At 37.1% G+C, this 19,925-nt stretch overlaps 1 protein-coding gene across 1 annotated transcript in view; it reads left to right on the top strand.

Moving 5' to 3' along the window:
• The first annotated feature begins 910 nt into the window (after positions 1-910).
• The window catches only part of GRIK1 (glutamate ionotropic receptor kainate type subunit 1), a 183,468-nt gene continuing 164,453 nt past the window's right edge, over positions 911-19,925 (top strand). Inside the window, exons 1-2 of the mRNA XM_088144448.1 lie at positions 911-931; positions 3,861-3,996. Of these exons, the coding sequence (XP_088000574.1) occupies positions 911-931; positions 3,861-3,996 (157 nt within the window). The remainder of the gene's footprint in view (positions 932-3,860; positions 3,997-19,925) is intronic.

The following is a 19,925-nucleotide window of genomic DNA, read 5'->3' as shown; positions in this document are numbered from 1 at the left end:
GAAATATAAAAATAAAAAAGATTGCTGCTTATGGACAGTGTTAAAATAGGAATGCTTTCTATGCTGCTAAATTTATTGTCCCTAAACTTAATTTTTAAAATAAGCTGGGATGTAATAAAACATGTAAGCTTCCTCAATGGAAGCAATGAGAGTTTTCCAAAAGCCCCTAGACAACAATAGGATGTGAAAATAATTATTAATATGACTCAATTGAAATAATGTAATAAGCTACAAATAAAAGCAGAAATGGACACTAAGAGAGACTGAATTGGGCCATATAGAGGGCATGGAAAGACATTCTTGGTGCAAGTTAATGAACCTGTTAGCTAGATCCACAAATCAAGGCACAGAATGTTGACTGGACTTTTACTTACTATGATGTGAGAATAACCATTATACCTTACTGTTATTTGCAAACAAGCATTATGGCTTGTTCAACAAACTATGTTTTAAAATATTGACAATGTTGTGTGTTCTCTTCTCTCCACTTATACTTCCCTTGCTAATTTAGATTTCTTGCTATCCAGTTTCTAGAATATTCACTGATTATTGAACAATATTCCCCATAATATCAGAAGGCATCAGACCATGTGCTATGATTAGTTTTAATATTGCTTTTTCAGACAGGCTGTAATGACCTGGTTCACATGGCACACTAAGCCATAAATAATGGTTTTAGAAACCATAACAGCTGAAGTCACAATCATGTTATACTGTACTAACCTAGAACTGAACAGGTGATGATTTAATGAACACAGCCATAGTGTGCAGTATGCAGTGCATACCACACAGTCATCATAGTTCCTTTGATGGACAGTGTCTCCACACCATAGAACCTTTCATTTGAGATTTCTCAGGACAATATTGCCTCCTGATAATACAAATCTGCAGGTGCCATTAAGGTATCGCCATGCCTTTCCGATCACTGAAGGTCTGTAACTGAGTTTTCAGGGATAATCTCATTGCTTGTGGATTACGTTTTCCCAGGTACTCATGATGTAGCTGTCAGGATTAAAATGTAGAAATAAATATTGAATATTTATTTTGAAAGCCATTGTGCCTTCAAAAAATGGAAAAACACATTAGCATTTCTTAAAACTGTGCTTTTATAATTGTAACTAGAACCGAGTGGAATCTTTTCACTCAGCTGTTCCTGACAAATGATTTTTTAAATAGATAAGTACAACTTCATTATGGAGCCATGCTCCAGGCTTTAATGTTTCACTAAGGTAGATGCTTTATCCATTGTTTAGTATTACTGCTCTATTCCACAATCACTATGGTCATATTCTTTTTCTCCCTTTGGGGGAGTGGTGTATGTAAGAAGTATTTATTCTAATGGCAAACTTGGAGTAATTATTTATTCTGTTTTAGAAACACCTAGAATAGTATTTCATAACGTTTCCATACACAACATTTTCGTGCTTTAACATGCTCCGAATGGAGCCCAGCGTTAGCGTAAGGATATAAGCACAGTTCATGTCTAAGGACTTCCAGCTTTGTAGATCAGACTCACTTTCTTCTGAGCCACATAGATAAAAAATAAGCTTCACATCCTTCACTGTCAGGTGAGAGACTAGCTGCTAGCAGTGATAGTTTCACAGATTATACTGTGGAGCACGGATGTTTCTCACAGTAAAGGCAGATAGCAAAAACAACGTGAGCTGAGTCTGTGTTCCTCTGCCTTGTCCACAAGAGTTGTAAGGGCGTCTGACTCTGAAGCTGATTTTTTAAAATGGCAAATCAAATCCTTGCGTGCGTAATTTCTAAGGCCACAATACGCGTATGTGTTTTCCTAAAGATGACAAACATGCGTAGTATACATTTTAATATTTAATACTTTAGTTTGATAGTTTTACTTGCTTTTGATTGTTTTCTATATTTATGCAGTACAAAAAATGATAATGGACAGGAGAGGGAGAGAGAAACACTGAAGCTGCACCCAGCTGAATTAATATACACTAACTGATCAATGACTGGATAAGTAACTGTTAATGTACCTCATTGTGTATTTACTTTGATACACTAATAATTTTTTTAAATGTTATGTTCGAATGGTAGTGATACATATGTATGTGTATGTGTGTATATGCATGTGTGTGTGAATATATATGTATGTATTTTTGTGTGTGTGTGTGTATGTGTGTGTATAATATGACATATATTTTATATCTGTCTCATACAATACAATTTCTATCTATATATGATCAAATGGGAACATGTGATATTTTTATTCTTTCAGTTTTCAGCTCACTCAGATAATTCTTGTAAGCAGGTAGATTAAACACACAATAAAAACTAAGCAAGCAAATAAAATCATTCTGAGTACAAAACAATCTACAGGCATTTCCTTCTGATCAAACTCATTCTTGATTAGTAGACTGACATATTGAATGGTATCACTGGTTGTTGTAACAATAGTTTCAAATGCTGCGAACAGTTTGAGTGAAAAGCATAATTGCCTTTTTGTAAGTATTTATCAAAATATTCTTGAAGGGATGGCTCTAGAATCCATTGGATTCTTTAGGTTAACTGATCTATGTACCTGTGAATTCAGATCCTGAATTCAGATGTTGTTCTATATAGTTTTAAAACTACTTTAAAACTTTAATGTCATTTTATAGCCTCATACAATGTTTTATTCTTTTATAAGAAGTTTTATTGCAAAACACATTTGAGATGTGCAGAAATTTCATTCACCTTTCCTCCCTCAGCGATTAGCTCAAAGTTGTGATTATTTGACAAAGGAACTCTTTTATGATATGATATAAATTTCATTATATGAAGGAAAAAAAGCCACTGGGAATAGGGAATCCTCTCTCACTGAGATTTCTCATCTGTTTGGGAGACGCAGAGATGTTTGCAGTTAAAAAATAATACCCTAACAGTTAGTGGAAGTGAGATATGATCCTACTTCATGCCATCCCCAGTGGCTCTCATGGTGTTTCCTGGAGTCACTCTTTCCAGTCTCAGAGGCTCACAAAATCACTGTACAGATGCTCAAAGTCTCCTCCGAGCTTTAGCCTCTGAAATAGTCCTGTTTTATGCTCCTTTGGGCCAATCTCAGCATTACTCCAAGGAAAAGAGTCTCTAAGGGCACGCTACGCTTTAACAGAAGCTTGATGATAAATGGCTGGGAAAGTGGGACGATAAATGTAATGTGTGTGTGCGCGCGCGCGTGTGATGCTCCCAGGCGGGCTTACGTCACCAGAGGGGCTTCATTCATTCTTCTCCAACTGACCAGCTGCGAGTTGACCGGGCCCCTTTAATCTTGCCGGAGAGGAACGCCAGCCCGGCCAAGCTGGAGGTGAAATTGATTGGCCTGGAGCATCCGGAGGCAGCAGGGATCTACTCAGTTCTAGGTCAACGAGGCAGAAAGTAGCTGGGGAAAGGGGTGCGGGTGTGGGGAGAAGGCATGGGACGGGCTCCCAGCAGCGGCTGCTCCGGCTCGCTGTGAGAACTCTCCTCCTGCCCTTTGCTTCCCCGCTTGGTCGTTGGGCGGCAGGTCGAAAGAGGGAGCCCCACCGGGCATTCCGAGAGGCAACTTCCCAACCGAATGACTCGCTGCCCTACACCCGAGGAGATGCTCCGCAGTCCCTCTCGGCTGGCCGGGACGCCGGCGGGAGTGATGGGCTGAGGCAGGGAGGGGCACACGCGCTCACTCTCACACGCACGCCCGAGACAGGGAGAGAGAGGGACGAAAGGAATTAAAGGAGACCGAAGTGCGCCGCCCCGCTTCCTGCGCGGAGCCAGGACCCCGAAGAAACATGAGGGGCCGCCAACCAGCCTGAGTCCGAGCCGCGGATGCCTGAGCGGGAGGAAGAAATGTGGCCGAGAGGCTGAAGCATGCGCCCAGCCAGAGCGTGAAGAAGGCGGAGAGAGCCCTTTGCGAGGAGTCCAGGGACTCTGCCATGGAAGCCAGCAGGAGGCTCTGGTTTCTCCTCCTTTATCTTCGCCTAGGCATCCCTCAGACTTCCCAGCAAGTGCTCAGGATCGGTGAGTGCAGAGAAATAAGGGGCAGTGAGGGTAGGTGAATGTGTGAAGGGATCTTTCTGGTCGTTTTGGTTAGACTGCTGTATCTGTACGGAAACGTTTTTTTTCTCCTGAAGAGCACCAGGAGATCAATCCTCAGTTGTTTGCTCTGCTTCTGGTTGCAAACAGGGTAGGAGCTCAAAAGAAACACTACAACGGAAACAGGTCCAGAATCTGTGGGTCTTTCTCCATTGGTGTATACCCACCCACCTCACACACTCCTTGCTTGACACACTTGCTTGCACAGGACTAAACGGTGAACGACTGCCTGGGCACGCTGCTAGTCCAGGGCTGAAGCAAAGGCTGGCTCAGGCCAGAGGAGAGCACATGCTTGATCTTTTGCCCAGGGATGGCTGTGCGGGTCCCCTTCCCGAGAGGGAATGGTTTTGTTTCTCCTTATTATTCAGTTAGAAGCTTTCTCTCAGAGACTGTTGGCAGGCAGACTTAGCAAAGAAGTTTGGTTCTGTGTGTGGTGTGTGTTTGCATGTACATGTCTCTGTGGATGCACGTACACAAGCATTTTGTTTTTCTTTAAAAAAGGATTGTGGGATTCCTCCTCACCAAACTTTTAAAAAGTACAAGTGCCTTTCAAGCTACCAACCCTCTTTAGATGGTCTTAGAACTAGATACAGTCTATGTGAATTCCTTTGCTTGTGCTTTCCAGAGAAAGAGAGAGAAGTTAGTTGTTTTAAATTACTCTTCCCAACTTGGAGCCCTTCAGAGGTATTAGACTACAGCTCCCATCATTCCTGCCAGCATCACCAGGGGCTCAGTAATTCAAACATCTGAAGGGCACCAGACTGGGAAAGCTGTTCTCTGCTAATTCAAAGTAAACAAATATGTGAGTGCCATCTGCTTAACCGTTCTTCACTTCTAAGTCATCAAGAACCAGCCATTTCCCTTTGGCCATGCCAATATTTACATTCCCTTTTTGAAGATGCCAACTTAGAAACCAGAACTTTGAATAAATTATAACTAAAATATTAAAATAACTTTCTGACTGGTATGAGATGTTAGCGTGGTCATTTGAAAATTATGAATCAGGAGTGGCTACATAACCTAAAAGAGAGCCAGCTGGATGGTCCTATTCCTTCCTTTGGATTGAAAGAGTTGGAGTTGCAACACAAAGACATTGTCAATTGCAGCACCATTACATTGGCAGGGAATTATAGACTACATCATGTATCATGATTCTTTACCTTGTACTGATCCTGGTATTACCCTTCCTCCTTGGTATGACTTGAAGGCATGCACACACACACAGAAAGATACAAGAAGTTAAAACAAGATACAGTAAGGCCAGAGCCATGATGAAGAACTTAAACATTTCTTTGAATTTAAATGATAACGTAGCAACCTGATTACTAACAGTTGAAAATATTGAATACTACATATCTAACTCGTGGAATTGGATCTCTTTTTTTGCCGCACACTACAAACTGTAAAAATATATTTCTCCCTTTCTAAATAGTTTTTAGACATATTGCTGGAGAAGAATATATATATGCCAGAGGTATATGCATAAATATATATCATTTTCATATCTTTTAATCTTGACTGTAGTGGATAATACTGAAGACAAACAGGTCAACTTAAATTATAAGAATGGACCAAAAGTTAACACTGAAGTGTTTTTACTTGTATTACATCTAATCTTGATCTTGAGAATACATGTGCATTTACCTCCATGATATCACCAGGAAGCCAATGAACTTCTTTGTATGATTAAACTGAAGCTTGATGTGCAGTAATAATGTATCAGCTGTATGTGAGCTGTTTTAGAAATCAATCCGGGAAGACTTAAGGAGATAGCACCTGAACTGGTTATATTTAATTATTGCATAGAAATTGCTATGGAGACTTTTTCTGATTATCTAACATGAAAATGACAGGTCAGAAGCTCAGCAATCTAGTTCTTCCTAAATTGCAGAGCTTTGTTGGAGAGTAGCTATAGCTATTCTTAGAGAGCAGCAGGTTCTTGTTATCCTTGAAATTCCTGTTCTTTATCTCTGGGGGGGAACACATCAGCACTTATCTTTTTGATTCTTACTGGCTAAAAAAAATTGCCTAACCTTAGGAATTAAAGAATGAATGGCTGATTTGAACAAAAGACAAAAGTTTGGTTATTTTTAATATTGATTAATTTTTGTGCATAGTGTTTGTGCAAATCCATTTAGTCTGAAATCTCTCTTTCTCATTCAGTCCCCCTCACACACATACCTTCACTCTAACACACTGTCACACAGATATTATACTAGAACAGAGAGTAGTTAGATTAGTTGTTGAGGCATCCTAGGAAGTAAAGAATACTATTAAAAAAAACAAGAGGTCTACTGGATTTAGACATTTAGTCTAAAATTTCCTATTACATAGTGGCTTCCAGGAACTTCATAAGATGAATAGGGAGAACGTCCTCTTCCACTTCTGCTGTTCTGCAGCTAATATTTAAGATATGTGTGATTCAGAAGATAATATCTACTAAGAGTAGCTGCCATTGATAGACCAATCATCCATAAAATGGGTTGTTACATTATCCACAAAGACTTCTGCCAACTTGGTAAATGTCTTAGGCAAAAGAAGACAAAGTAAACTGCTAAGGGAAGAAAGCGTAGAATTCACGTGTTCAGGACCCTGGAGAGCACATGCATGTACACAAAATGACATCTAAAATGTCAGAATCAAAAAGAATAGTTCTGCTCATACTGAAAACACGTTGATGACTTCTTAGAAACAAAAGAATTTGGCTTGGATTATAATGATATAATTATTTGGAATATGTAAATGAACCTGCTTTTGCATCTTCTTCTAGAGCAGCTATGAAGTAAAGATGGGAATTACCCAATTCCATTTCCAGCTAGCTAGTCCAAACCAGAGCATCCTATGGCAGTTTTAATTTGTAGCTTTAAATTGTAGCTTCTCCCAATGTGATCAAGTTGTGCTTTCTGATATTATCTTATTTGTACATCATGTGTAACTAATGTCAGCCCCAGGTTAGGTAAAATGACAAACTCCAGGTCCTGTGGCTGTGTTGAACATGGTTAATCTCCTGTTGTTCCTAACCTCATTGCATTTATCAAAGAAATATGAATGAAAACTGATTCAAATACAGTGTTTGGTGTGATTATAGAGCATGTGAGTATAGAAGGTGGGGATTGCATGCATATGAGCCATAAATATTGGCAAAATTTACACATGCCATTTCTATGTTGAACTCCTTTTACAAATGTGAATGTTAAAAGGATTTTGGAGTCCTAGATACCTCTTAGTTAGAATTTATGACCTCAAGCATATCTCTTTTGAGATTTCTTCTCTTCTGTCTCCCCATATTTTATTCTGTTTCCAGCATACTGGACCAGTGAATAGAGACTATATGTAGCAAATTCTGTCCTCAGTGTTGGGCTATCTCTGTCCACAATTTTGGGAGTCTTGCCAAGGCTACTATTATTTATGTTCACTTGAGAGTTTGTCAGTATTAATGACATGATTGTCAAACACTAGTATAGTGATACTAGAAACACTGTTATCAAATTTGCCAATTATAAGGATGATAACTGTGCTAGCAGCAGTTGAGTTATTGGACAGCCTAGGTAATAAGCCTTCTCTTGTGTAGAATGTATGTAGAGTACAGTTTTATGCCTTCAAGGATACATGGGTATTAGAATCAATCTAGTACCAATTTATGAGATCTATGTATACTTCTACTTAAAGGTTGGGTGAGCCTTCCTAGATGTCTGAATGAAACTCTGCCAGCTGAAATATTGGCAGAAACTCATAGTATTTGAGGGTGAATTCTTAGACTAGCTCATTCTAGCTGATAAAATTATCACCTCTTGGAAGAAATCTCTGTTCAATCCTCTCAATGTCATTACTGAATAAAACATTCCTTCAGTGGAGAAACCATCTCTCAATACAATGGAAATCTGATTGTAGTCAGATTTAACAAGTCAGTCCAGTTTAAAATTGCAAATTGTAAAACGTTAAAGGTGGTAGTACTATGTAAGGTTCTGATGGTACTAATAACAAATGTCAGTTCTTGCCCTATAGTCAAGTAGTTTAGGGGACATGAACTACTCTGATTATCCCAAAGCTGCTTAAAATGCATTTAACTGTTAAAACATTCACAAGAAATAAAATGTTCAATAGTGGAATACTGTATGTATTCAAAATGAAATTTATGGAATGCATTTTTGTAGTTTCTATTCATTCTATTCATCTTTTTGAAAACCTAAGTTAAAGGAAAGAAAGAAAGTTACACTAGAATGTTGATAAATATAAAGAGTGGCATTTTTATTGTATAATATTTTGATTTCAGCAAGTAACTGATTTTATTATTATTTCCAAGTACGTTTAGCAAAAGCTTTTCTTTGATATATGAGTTTACAATGCACTTGCTAGCAATAATGTATATTTTGACTATATAACTATATACCCACACACATTCAAGTATATTACCAAAAAAAAAAATAAAAAAATTCAGAGTTCATGCACCCAATAAATTTGATTTAGCATTAAGCAATTTTCATTTCTGTTCATGGCAGGAAAAACATTCAGATGCTATCAATCTGCATGCTATGATATTTCAGAGAGATGGACTGGGGTACAATTCTCTTTATTTCCTGAATACAGAAACTTTTAGGCAGAATAAGGATGTGCAGATACCCACAGGTCATCCCGGGGTTCTGATCTGAAGCTCTAGTTTTATGCAGAAGTAGCCCAGTCCAATGGCTGTGGTCTCCTATTGTCCAGCACCAGGAAAAACACATATATCTATAATTTTATTCTATTTTTAGCAGAATAGAAATAAATTAACATACAAGCTGTATCACTGTGAAGTGATATCATTACAAGGCGGTAGATTTCATATAAATCAGTGCAAGTGCTTTTGAGTTCGCTATTATACTGTTGTTTGGGATAGAATTTGATGAAATCAGAAGCAAAACATAGCTTCTACGGTCTTGCAAAATTTCAAGCATGTTGACAGCATGTTCTTTTGTTTTGTTTTGTTTTGCAAAGTAGCATTTATAAGGAATCATTATGCTATTTTCCTAATCCAGTGGGGTTATTTATTTATTATAGTGGAATTTATATTCCATTGCAGTCTCGTGACTCTCAGTGGTGGACAAGAAATGAAAAGGAGAAAAAAAAAAAGATTAAGCATCTATTGTAAAATTAAAACACAAACAACATAAAGGGAAATTAAACAAAAACAAAAACAAGTTAACAACCATATATATCATAACAGTAAAAAAAATTTTTTTAAGAAGGTGGTACACTCAATGCGAATTGCGGGAACGCTCTCTGGGGAAGCTCAGAGCCTGATTTCCGCTATCAAGGATTAAGGTGGCAACATGAAAAAAATTGGGAAATATGATATTAACTCACTAGTGTTTTTTATGAAACAAGTATAGAATAAACCATGTGTTAAGTCAGGCAAGCTAGCTAACAAAGGTTCACAAAGCAGCCTAACACAGTCACTCTTGTTAGGCTATCATTTGCCTCCAAGAAAATTTCATTCTTGAAATTCCACGATGGGTGACCAAGGGTGGACTCATTAAGAGTTGGGGCAGTGTCATCAGTCACTGGATCCACTATTTTCTCTCCCTTACTTATACAATGAAGAATGATTATTTTGGCTGGTGTGGGTCTTCCGGGCTGTGTGGCCGTGTTCTGGAAGTTTTGTTTCCTAACGTTTCGCCGGCACCTGTGACCGGCATCTTCAGAGGGCAGGAGCACAGACAGGAGCTGCAGACAGGGGCACAGAGAGAACTGCTCCTGTCTGTGCTCCTGCCCTCTGAAGATGCCGGCCACAGATGCTGGTGAAACGTTAGGAAGCAAAACTTCCAGAACACGGCCACACAGCCCGGAAGACCCACACCACCCATTGTATGCCGGCCATGAAAGCCTTCGACAATACAATGATTATTTTCTTTTAATGCCGCTACCATGACATCACTCTTTGCCAACTGACAATGTTCTGGAAAAGTAACATGGACTCAAAGCTTTGTGAGGGTTCAAACACATGTGTTATTTCCCAGGTTAAATTATAATTTGTTCCAAAATACTCTGCTCTGCCTTGTCTCTCAGCTATAGTCTAATTCTGTGCAAATCCACAGTGCAAGGCTCTTGTCCGATCTTTTGGAAAATCATCGTGACTAATTTCCAGTTTATGTTGCCCCCAGCATACTCCCAATCAATCCCTATATCCAGATCAGAAAAAGCACACACGCCACTCAGTTCAGCTAGCAAAAAAAAAAAAAGCTTGATATTTATTTATCAAAAATAGTTAAGTGGCAAAAATATGACAAAAGGCAGGGAAAAGCAGGGGGAGAGACATGAAGAGGCAAGAATTTACCTCTTAATCTCCCTATCAAAAGAACACAGAACATTCCAGAGCCACGGAAACCATATTGTGGGTCATTAACATGGACAGTCCCAAAGGGAGGGGCCTTTGGTTTATCCAGCCTTAATCCTTTGATGTACACAACAGTAGCAGAATAGAGATAAAAAGTAGGACACTGGGTGACCCCTCCTCTATTCTGTGAAGGAAAAAAATTAGTAGATGTTGCATCCTATGCTATCTGCACAATTTTCCAGATGTAAGATGGAATCTGAAGAGATGAGGAGAAGTGAGGGGATTTGATTGCTCTCTAGTGCCTGTTCTAGATTTTTGTAGGTGCTAGGGTATGATATCCTCTGCATGCTTGTTTCATTCAGATGATTCACATTTCCTTTCTGTTGTGGTCACTGTCCATCTCCTTTGCTTCTGAGCCCAATCTGCATAGCTGCCTACTCCAGAGGGAACAAAGGAAGCAGATGGAAGTTGCTGCCCTTTCTCTATTGCTCTTCTGTGTACTTCTGTTGAGGAAACAGGGACATTAGCAATGACAGGAAAGTAGAGGAAATGCAGTTCCAGAGGACTTCAGACTGTGGCACTGAGAGTGCTCAGTAAGTGTCCCAACTATTGTCAATGAAGGCCAGACTTCTTCACATATGAAAAGATAAACATGTAACACAGTATTGTGCCTATAATATGACCCCATAAAGACATTCTGTGGTAAATGTGATTAATACACACTGAATGTAAATTCAATTCATTTAGTCACATTGTCCAACATTGCAGGCAATGTTTTAAAGCAAATATGAATGTTTGGAAGCAGAATTTATATTCAGATCTTTCTGCTGGATCATTAGTTGTGCATGCGCACACGCGCGCGTGTGCACACACACAGCATGTTGGTTGGTTTCTGCTGGAGTAAGATCAGCACAGCACTAGGTGATTTAACAAACCTGACATCTTATTTGAGAACCACCATCCCTTCCCCTTTCTCTGATAGATGCTCGGTGATAGCAGAGCACTGACTATCTGAGCCATCAGGCAACAGTGTCTCCAGAAATCTATTTATCTGGAACTCTCCTATATCATGTTCATCTCTATATCCTCTCCCTTCTCCTTCTTCTAGACATTCTTATACATACAAATGACTAAAAGGGAAACCGTTCTCATACATTTGCTGCTTGATTTGAAAATTACAGTACTCACTTCTGCGTTGATTAAAATACATTGTATATTTAAATATATCTATATTTACTTACACTCTTAAAGTACTCCTTAAGATTTCTTAGCAATCAGTTCATATTTTTTCCATTCCATAACTGGAGTCTTAATAATTAGCTGTACTAGGTTTTTTTTAAAAAAGCTGATTTGATTTTCTGATTCTTGTAGTTATCATTCTGTACAATATGGGTTATATATCACTATATAGGACATGAATAATATACTCCTGTAATACAGTTCTGTACATGGAATGTAACTGGAAATATTTTCATATATAACTGCTTCTGCCCCTAGTAATTTCAGTAAAATGTTGATATTGGTGTCGAATTTAGCTTCTTTAGAAGTCTCAGGTTGAATGAATTTTTACTTTTTTGCAACAAAAAGCTGAACTAAACATTATATGAAAAATTGTTCTCAAACTTAGGGCAATCTTGCATTTCTTTATAGCTGTTGCTATTCTTTATTGTCTTTTATTGTAAATAATAATGATAATCATCATCATCATCATCATCTAAAGTGCTCTGGAACTTTAGAATTCAAACAGACAAACACCTGCCACACAACACTCCACACTTAACAACTGTTGATAAGAAAGACAAAAAAGTCTGGATAGTGGACATTGCAATACCTGGAGACAGCAGAATAGAAGACAAAGAACTGGAAAAAAAATCACAAAATATAAAGACCTGCAAATAGTAGAATGACTTTGGCAAAAGAAAGCAAAGATAGTACCAATAGTAATAGGCGCCTTGGGTGTAATCCCAAAACATCTGAAGTACCACTTGAAGACTATCGGCATTGACAAAATCACCATAAGTCAATTGCAAAAGGCAACTTTACTTGGAACAACTTATATCCTGCGATGATACCTTTAACGCCATCAAACAACATCTGCCTAACCCAGGTCCTTGGGAAGGACTCGATAGGTGGATAAAAATGCCAAATCCAGTCTAAACATCTGGCTTACTGTGCAACCAACTGTAATAATGATAAATAAGTGAGCTGCGACAATGGAGTATTGTGAAGATGTTTGGGACATGCTGCTATTCTCATATATTTAAAAATATGTGATGGAAGTCAATTCATATTTTAGTAGCTTGAATTTTCTTCAGGGAAATTGCTCTTTTACCAAAAAAAGTATTTTATAACAATGCATACTTAAAATTTTGATTGCATATCTCAATGATCAGGCAGTAGTATTCCAGCTAATACATCTAAAGATGGTCCAAATGAAAAGTCATTCCAAACAATTCCATGTTTCAGCAAATACTCAGCATAATTATATGGCCATGAAAAACAGAGGCAGATTGTAAAGTGTCACAAGTCTACAACATTGAAGTAAACACCTTCCTTCCTTCCTTCCTTCCTTCCTTCCTTCCTTCCTTCCTTCCTTCCTTCCTTCCTTCCTTCCTTCCTTCCTTCCTTCCTCCCTCCCTCCCTCCCTCCCTCCCTCCCTCCCTCCCCCTCCCTCCCTCCCCATCCTCTAGCGTTGATCACTGAAAGTCTTTTTGAAGGTGGGCTACATCTGAAATGGTCTATTTGCAGTTATATTTAATCATCTGAATGCAAAGGACATTCAAAACTATTTGTGAAGATGTATTATAAGAAGGAAGTGCCCTAGCACATCTCTATACCTGACTACAGATGCCTACAGATGCACAGATATGTTAAGAAATCAGTGAACTCAGTACTTGAGGGAATTCTACTTTAAGAGTTCTTTCTTTAAGTAATTGGTCTTTTTTGTAAATATACTTGGGACTGTAATTTTATTTTGGTATAAAAGAATAAATGAAAGAACTATTAAAATCTAATCCAGTGATTGGGATTTGTGGTAGAACAATCTAGGAAGTTATTCCTTAGGGGCTTATATCTTTCACTACCCACACAATCAAGCATGGATAAGTTTCACTATTTGTGGAAAAGGCAATCACTTATGATCCAATTAAAATCAACCAGGTGATAATTGGTTTTTAATTTTTAAGCTTCTGAAACATTTTAAAAAATCAGGAGAAAGTGCTGCATTTAGAAAACAGCGTTTCATGTTTTCAAATTGTATTAAACCATTTCCTTTCCCGGAAATTAAAGCAATTTAAATAGATGCAAAAGTAGGGCTATCAGCCTGGGACTGCAAAAATCCATGTATGTAGATACAGAGTTTTCTGCATCTGTTTACTGTCATGTGGTAGTTATCTAAATATTTACATCCCAGATCTGGTAGCTTCATGTAAAAGATATGGATCTAACATAGTGCATCAAAATGCATAGTGCATATTTAGATGTATGAAAGATAATTTAAAAACGAAAGAGAAATTAAATGCAGAACTGAAAAATTTCTGGCTGAGGGGCCATGATTTGCTTTTAAGCCTATAATGAAAAACAGATCAAAACAAGAGAGACTCTAGTTAGGTCTAATTTAAATTATTGAGAAGAAACTTGATCATGTCATAAATAAGTGGTATAAAGCCACAGAAAAATGAATAATTTTTTTATCACTGTTGCATCAATTATTGATTTTTAGGTGTCAGCTGAATTGTGTGTATTATTAGTAAAGGTCTATATTGTAAGTATGCATTTATACAAAGTAGACTTGCTCCCTTCCCTTTTCCAAATTTTTGCCGCTCACCGGTTGTCGCAGGAGCATCTACATGTACACATAGATACACTATGGAGCTAGCAAACATCTCTATATCATTCTGGCTGGGTGATGAGCCATCTGGTGGTCCCAGGAGCTCCTTGGCCAACACATGGAAGGCAATTAGGAGTTGGAACAAAATTTACTTGATTTGCAGTTTAGCGTGAAGTTATACAATTTTCCTTTTCCAAATCTGCATTTGAACTGAAATGTGATTACCCTTTGATAGTAATGATTTTATAAATTTTGCACAATGATTTTGTACCACTCCCAAATGTATCTAAAAATACTCATTCACAAAAATGCATATGAATTAAAAAAATGCACATCTTGATGAAAAGTAATTTACAAAAATGACTTGCTGCAAAAATGCTTTTATTTGGGAAAAAAATGTAAACACAAGTGGAGACACTATAAAGCAATGTTAAGGCTGGAAAAATTAGTCCCTTGAGTGAAACCAAATTTGACAGATCCATCCACTCTTAGACATAACCAATTTTAGCGTGCTTCTGAAGAAGATGTAGATTCTCAATTTGTTTTACATTTTTTTATTGTGAACAATTTAGTTTTGTCTTGTAGTTGTTGAAGAATTAATTCATAGCACATAGCATAGTACATTTCTATATACAACGTTTCTGATCTGTAATTGTGCATATACCAGTACTCTAAGGATATTACTTCTCTTTTTCCCTAAGATCAAGAACTATCAGGAAGTTGATAGGTTAACCTTTATCTTTATAAATCACTCCATATGGCTCATTGCTAGTAGATTTTGTCTACTGTGATAGAACACAGTCCTTTTAATATATTCTTTTCCCATTAAGAACTGAAAAACATGCTGTACTGTAATAAATGTTAAATCTTTCCTCCAAGCATTTTAAGCGACTGCCTTAATCTTCTTAGAAATGCTTGATTTGACTGACTAGTCCAGAGATTGTTCAGCAGTTTAAAACATAATGTTAAAAATCCTGTCCCCAGAACAGATTAGTTTTACTGGATGGCTTTGGAACTGTGACCTCAAAGATCAGTTTGTCCTAGTTTATGCTAAGTTTATAAATATGGAAAAGGTTTAAGGGAATGGCCTCATTATTTCACATTCTTCTTTCTATGTTGATGCTAATTAAACTTTATAAGCCAAATAGTGGCTTTGAAAATCAGTGCTGTTGGAAAGATGCTTGAACTGTTCCAATAATCCGTAAAGGATTGCTACCGGGCTCCGGCTGAAATGAACAGGAACTGTGCAAGAGCCCTCAGTTGAACAACCCAGCAAAAAGTTGCTGCAGTGCTCTTGTGCAGCTCTCCTTCCCCTCCACCCCATAGAACAGTTCCCAAGGCATACATTAACAGTAGCTAGTTTTTAAACATTCGTTTCCAATCTTTATTAAAATCATAGGCCAGCATATTTTAAACAATAGATTATGGATGTGCATTTATTCATAGACAAGTATCTGAAAAAGCCCTGAGCAATCTGTATTTTACAGCCAGAAAAATCTGATATGGGTAAGAATCTGTCACTATTTATTTCATTCTTTTGATTTTTCTTTTTTTATAGATTTATATGTGATTTTTCTTCAAGGCATTCAAGACACATAGTGTTTTTTGTCACTATTTTATTCTTATTGCAGTCCTGGGCGGAATGCTACATTAGAGTTTTATTTATTTATTTATTTTATTTATCAAACTTATCCCCGCCCATCTCCCCCCAATGGGGGACTCTGGGCACCTTGCAACAGATTAAAACAATAAATAAATATATAGTTAAAATTTATAAGAAAACACATTTACACAGAATAAAAGGAAGAGGAAAAATCCAGGAGGCCGATGGCAGCAACACCAGGCCTCTAGGGGGCTAGCCAACCCCATATCTGATGACCTCCTTCCTCACCCCAGGCCAGATGGCAGAGCCAGGTCTTCAAGTCCCTCCGAAAGGCTGGAAGTGAGGGGGCCTGTCTCACCTCCCGGGGCAAGATATTCCAAAGAGTTACTGGCTAAGGGACCTTAAATAAGGCGATTTGAACAAATGCTAGGCTGAATCCTATTCCCAGTTTTCAAGAAATTCTTTACCCCTTGTGAGTAAGGTGTGCCTTTTTATCACTTTTTTGCAGGGACCAAATAATTTATTTTAAAAATTGAGAGGTCCTGTCAGGAAATAATTAGGGAATGTCTATCTGTTGATTAGTTTTAAAATAGCCTCAGCAGTGTCAGTCTTCTCTTATGCAACTGATAGTTCATGTAAATGCAACCTTGTTAGGTGATCGAACAATGCTGGTCAGGGAATCAAGCAACTTTAGTGGTCACCTGGACCAGTCATGGAGGATGAAGAAAGTACCGTTTGCGGCCAATGCATACAGTCAGGGCTTTTTTAAAACTAAGGAACAGCCAGATAGGCAGAACTTCAGTCTCTCCCTCCCAGGTTCCCCCTGAGTATTTCAAAAGAAATTCTTATCCCCACACTTCAAATTTTGTTCTTTTAACTTGCGGTGAAGTCTTTACAAAATGGCCAAATTAAAAGGAAGGGAATATTTTGGTTCAGCATCTTTGAACTTTAGCTTTGTAGTCTGACACTCTAATTTTACTTTTTAAGAATTTAAAATGATGAAATACAGAAGAAAAGACTACATTAAATAGAGATTATTTATTGAAGAAAAAACTGGTTATTTAATACAGATAATTTTGTCTTGTTCTGTCATAACTTTGTTTTGGTTTCAAATCAATAATATGTCAGTATAATATTGGGAAAAATATAGTTAACAAGCTCAATGTGATATTGAAAGATATTCTTAAAAAATAGTATTTGTAATCTCATGAAGAGCTTTGACTCTATCAAGCCTGGATTATGGCAAAGAGGATAATTCTACATACAGTAATGAAATGAAAGTCACTTTCCTAATGTTAAAATATAGGTCCAGGATATGCATTTGTTAACAATTTTTGAAAAGTCTCTGTGTTTTAAAAATGAGGACACAGTATGCTGTTATATATATCTATTGATAAACTTAATGAATGAATTAATTTTATATAGGTATTTGTACCTAATATATGAGAGCCAGTTTGGTGTAATAGTTAAGGCACCAGGCCAGAAAGCAGGAGACTGTGAGTTCTAGTCCTGCCTTAGGCAAAAAGCCAGCTGGGTGACCTTGGGCCAATCACTCTTTTTCAGCCCTAGGAAGTAGGCAATGGCAAATCACTTCTGAAATCTTGCCAAGAAAACTTCAGGTACTTGCCCAGGCAGTCATCAGGGGTCAACAGTGACTCAAAGACACACACACACACACACACAAAAGGACCAAAAAAGCCCTAATATATAGGTCTTTTTGTTAATTAGTTCTTTGTTACATTTACATCATTTTAATTACTTTAATCAAATCTTCCTGCATCTTATCTTCTATGGGTGTCTTGGCCTATAATTTTTAGCATCTATGAACATTGGGATTGTAAACCTGGATTGATAAGAACTATAAGCCAAGATATTTAGATCAATACAAGTTAGAAAATACTGTTGTAATCACTAATTATAAATATATAATTGCTGTAATGATAATATGCTGTATTATTGTATTTAGCATATAAGTTGTATATTCTGTATTTAGACTGTACTGTGATGGAATGGTTTGGTGAAGGCCGCGCTTGGGGAAATAAGCATTTCCTTAGCCCCTAGCAGGAGCATGGGAAGGTTAAGAGGATTGATGTCAGGTTCAGCCCAAAGAACTCCACGAGACAGTACAGGTCTAGTTCGATAGCTTTTATTAGCTTTCAACCACAAGACAGAATCCTGCCAGACTGAATCTAAACTTCTCAAGCCAGCAAGCAAACACCGCAAATTCCTTAGGGTGGTGCCAGTCTCATCCTCTTAACCTTCCCACACTCCTGCTGGGGGCTAAGGAAATGCTTATCTCCCTGAGCGGGCCTTCACCAAACCATTCCATCACATGTACCTTTAATTATTTTTGTTGTATCAATTTTAGTAGTGGATTTTTGCATTGGGCCAAGCACTGGAGCAAATGACCTCTAAGATTGCTTCCAATCTTTGAAATAAAATAGAACAAAAGAGTTAGCCAAAGAGGCTTTTTTCAGTGATATAAAGCTGGGAGCTCTACAATTGTGGTGGTGTGAGAGACCCTCATCAGCTTTGGCACCATTCTTTTAGAATTCCTCCCACTGATTTGGCAATTTGTCTGGCCATTTTGGGCGTATCAGAATAAGCTGTAGCTTATTTGGGTGGTAGTGTTCATTCTGAAATTAGTTCTGATTTTCTAGTTATGATACTTATGCTGGAAGTATAATGATTTCATCTTACTCTGTCATAACTTTGTTTTGTTTTCAAATCAATCATATGTTAATATAATATTGGGAAAATATGTTCTTGTTAATCGAGTTGTTTTATTAATTATATCTTCATCCTGAAATCTCTTGACATACAATGAGTTGGAAATATTTTAATTAATAAATAAATAAATAAATAAATAAATAAATAAATAAATAAATAAAGTTTTTATACTGCATAGATTATGGATTAGGGTTGTGATCCTGAGAAAGGTGTTGAATTTCAATTCAGATTCTTGTGTTCTATTTTTTAAGACATAAATCTAAATTTTAAAAATACATATAAAATGCAATGAGAATATACATTTTTGTTATATAATTTTCTATATGAACTGTAAATGATTGCAAATGGTAGTACATTAGAGAAAATCTGAATCTGACTCTGGTTAATGAATGAAATGGTCCTAAATTCAAGATTCTATTCCATGTATCATTTGGGATCACAATATTCTGTAGCACAATTCAGGCAATAATTAATAATGCTTAAATAGCACTACCATAGAAATTCCACATATTGTTGTATGAAATCATGAAAGGTAAAGAGGGTTAACATACATTTATTTGTTCATTAAGGCTGAATAAACATATCCATAAAAAGAATAGCATTTAGGTTTGCATACAAGCATTTCGGAGAGACTTGAAGACCTGGGTCTGCCATCTGGCCTGGGGTGGGGAGGGAGGTCATCAGATGTGGGGTTGGCTAGCCCCCTAGAGGCCTGGTGTTGCTACCATCAGCCTCCTGGATTTTTTTTCCTTTTATTTTTGTAAATGTGTCTTGTTACAAATTTTAATTGTATATTTATTTATTGTTTTAATATGTTGTGAGCCGCCCAGAGTCCTCCATTGGGGGAAGATGGGTGGGGACAAGTTTAATAAATAAATAAATAAAATAAGTACCATCTTTTCCAGGTAGATCAATATATCAGCACTTGCCTACCAAGAGATCTTTAAAAATAATTTGGTTTTAATGGTCAGAATGAAGTTCCATTAAAATTAATTGTAGGCAACTTACTCTAAATACAACTAAAATAATCCTATAACAAGTTTTTGGCATCATTTGATGCACAAGTTCACTGCCTCTAACAAATTAATGTTAACAGCACAAGCAACAAAGTCCACTGATCAACAATTCAAACAAGCAAGGAAAACAAGAGGAGTGAATGGGATAATGAGGAACTATAAAACTATGGACTAGCAAATCTTTGTTTATGATATTCTCTATTTAAAATACATACGAACATAGCATATTATTAATTATGATTGCAAGCTTAGTGATTAATTTATAGATTAATCATATAAAGTTTTAATGAATTAATAAATAGAGAGTGATGATAATTATCAAGTGAAAATGTTTAATTAGTATAGTTGAATTGTGTGACTAGT

Source organism: Python bivittatus, unplaced genomic scaffold (genome assembly GCF_059951505.1).
Source record: "Python bivittatus isolate LINGU-HERP-01145 unplaced genomic scaffold, Pbiv_v1 ctg000350_np1212, whole genome shotgun sequence".
Taxonomy (NCBI): domain Eukaryota; kingdom Metazoa; phylum Chordata; class Lepidosauria; order Squamata; family Pythonidae; genus Python; species Python bivittatus.
Note: the sequence above shows the minus strand (reverse complement) of the source record. Positions and strands in the feature narration are given on the sequence as shown.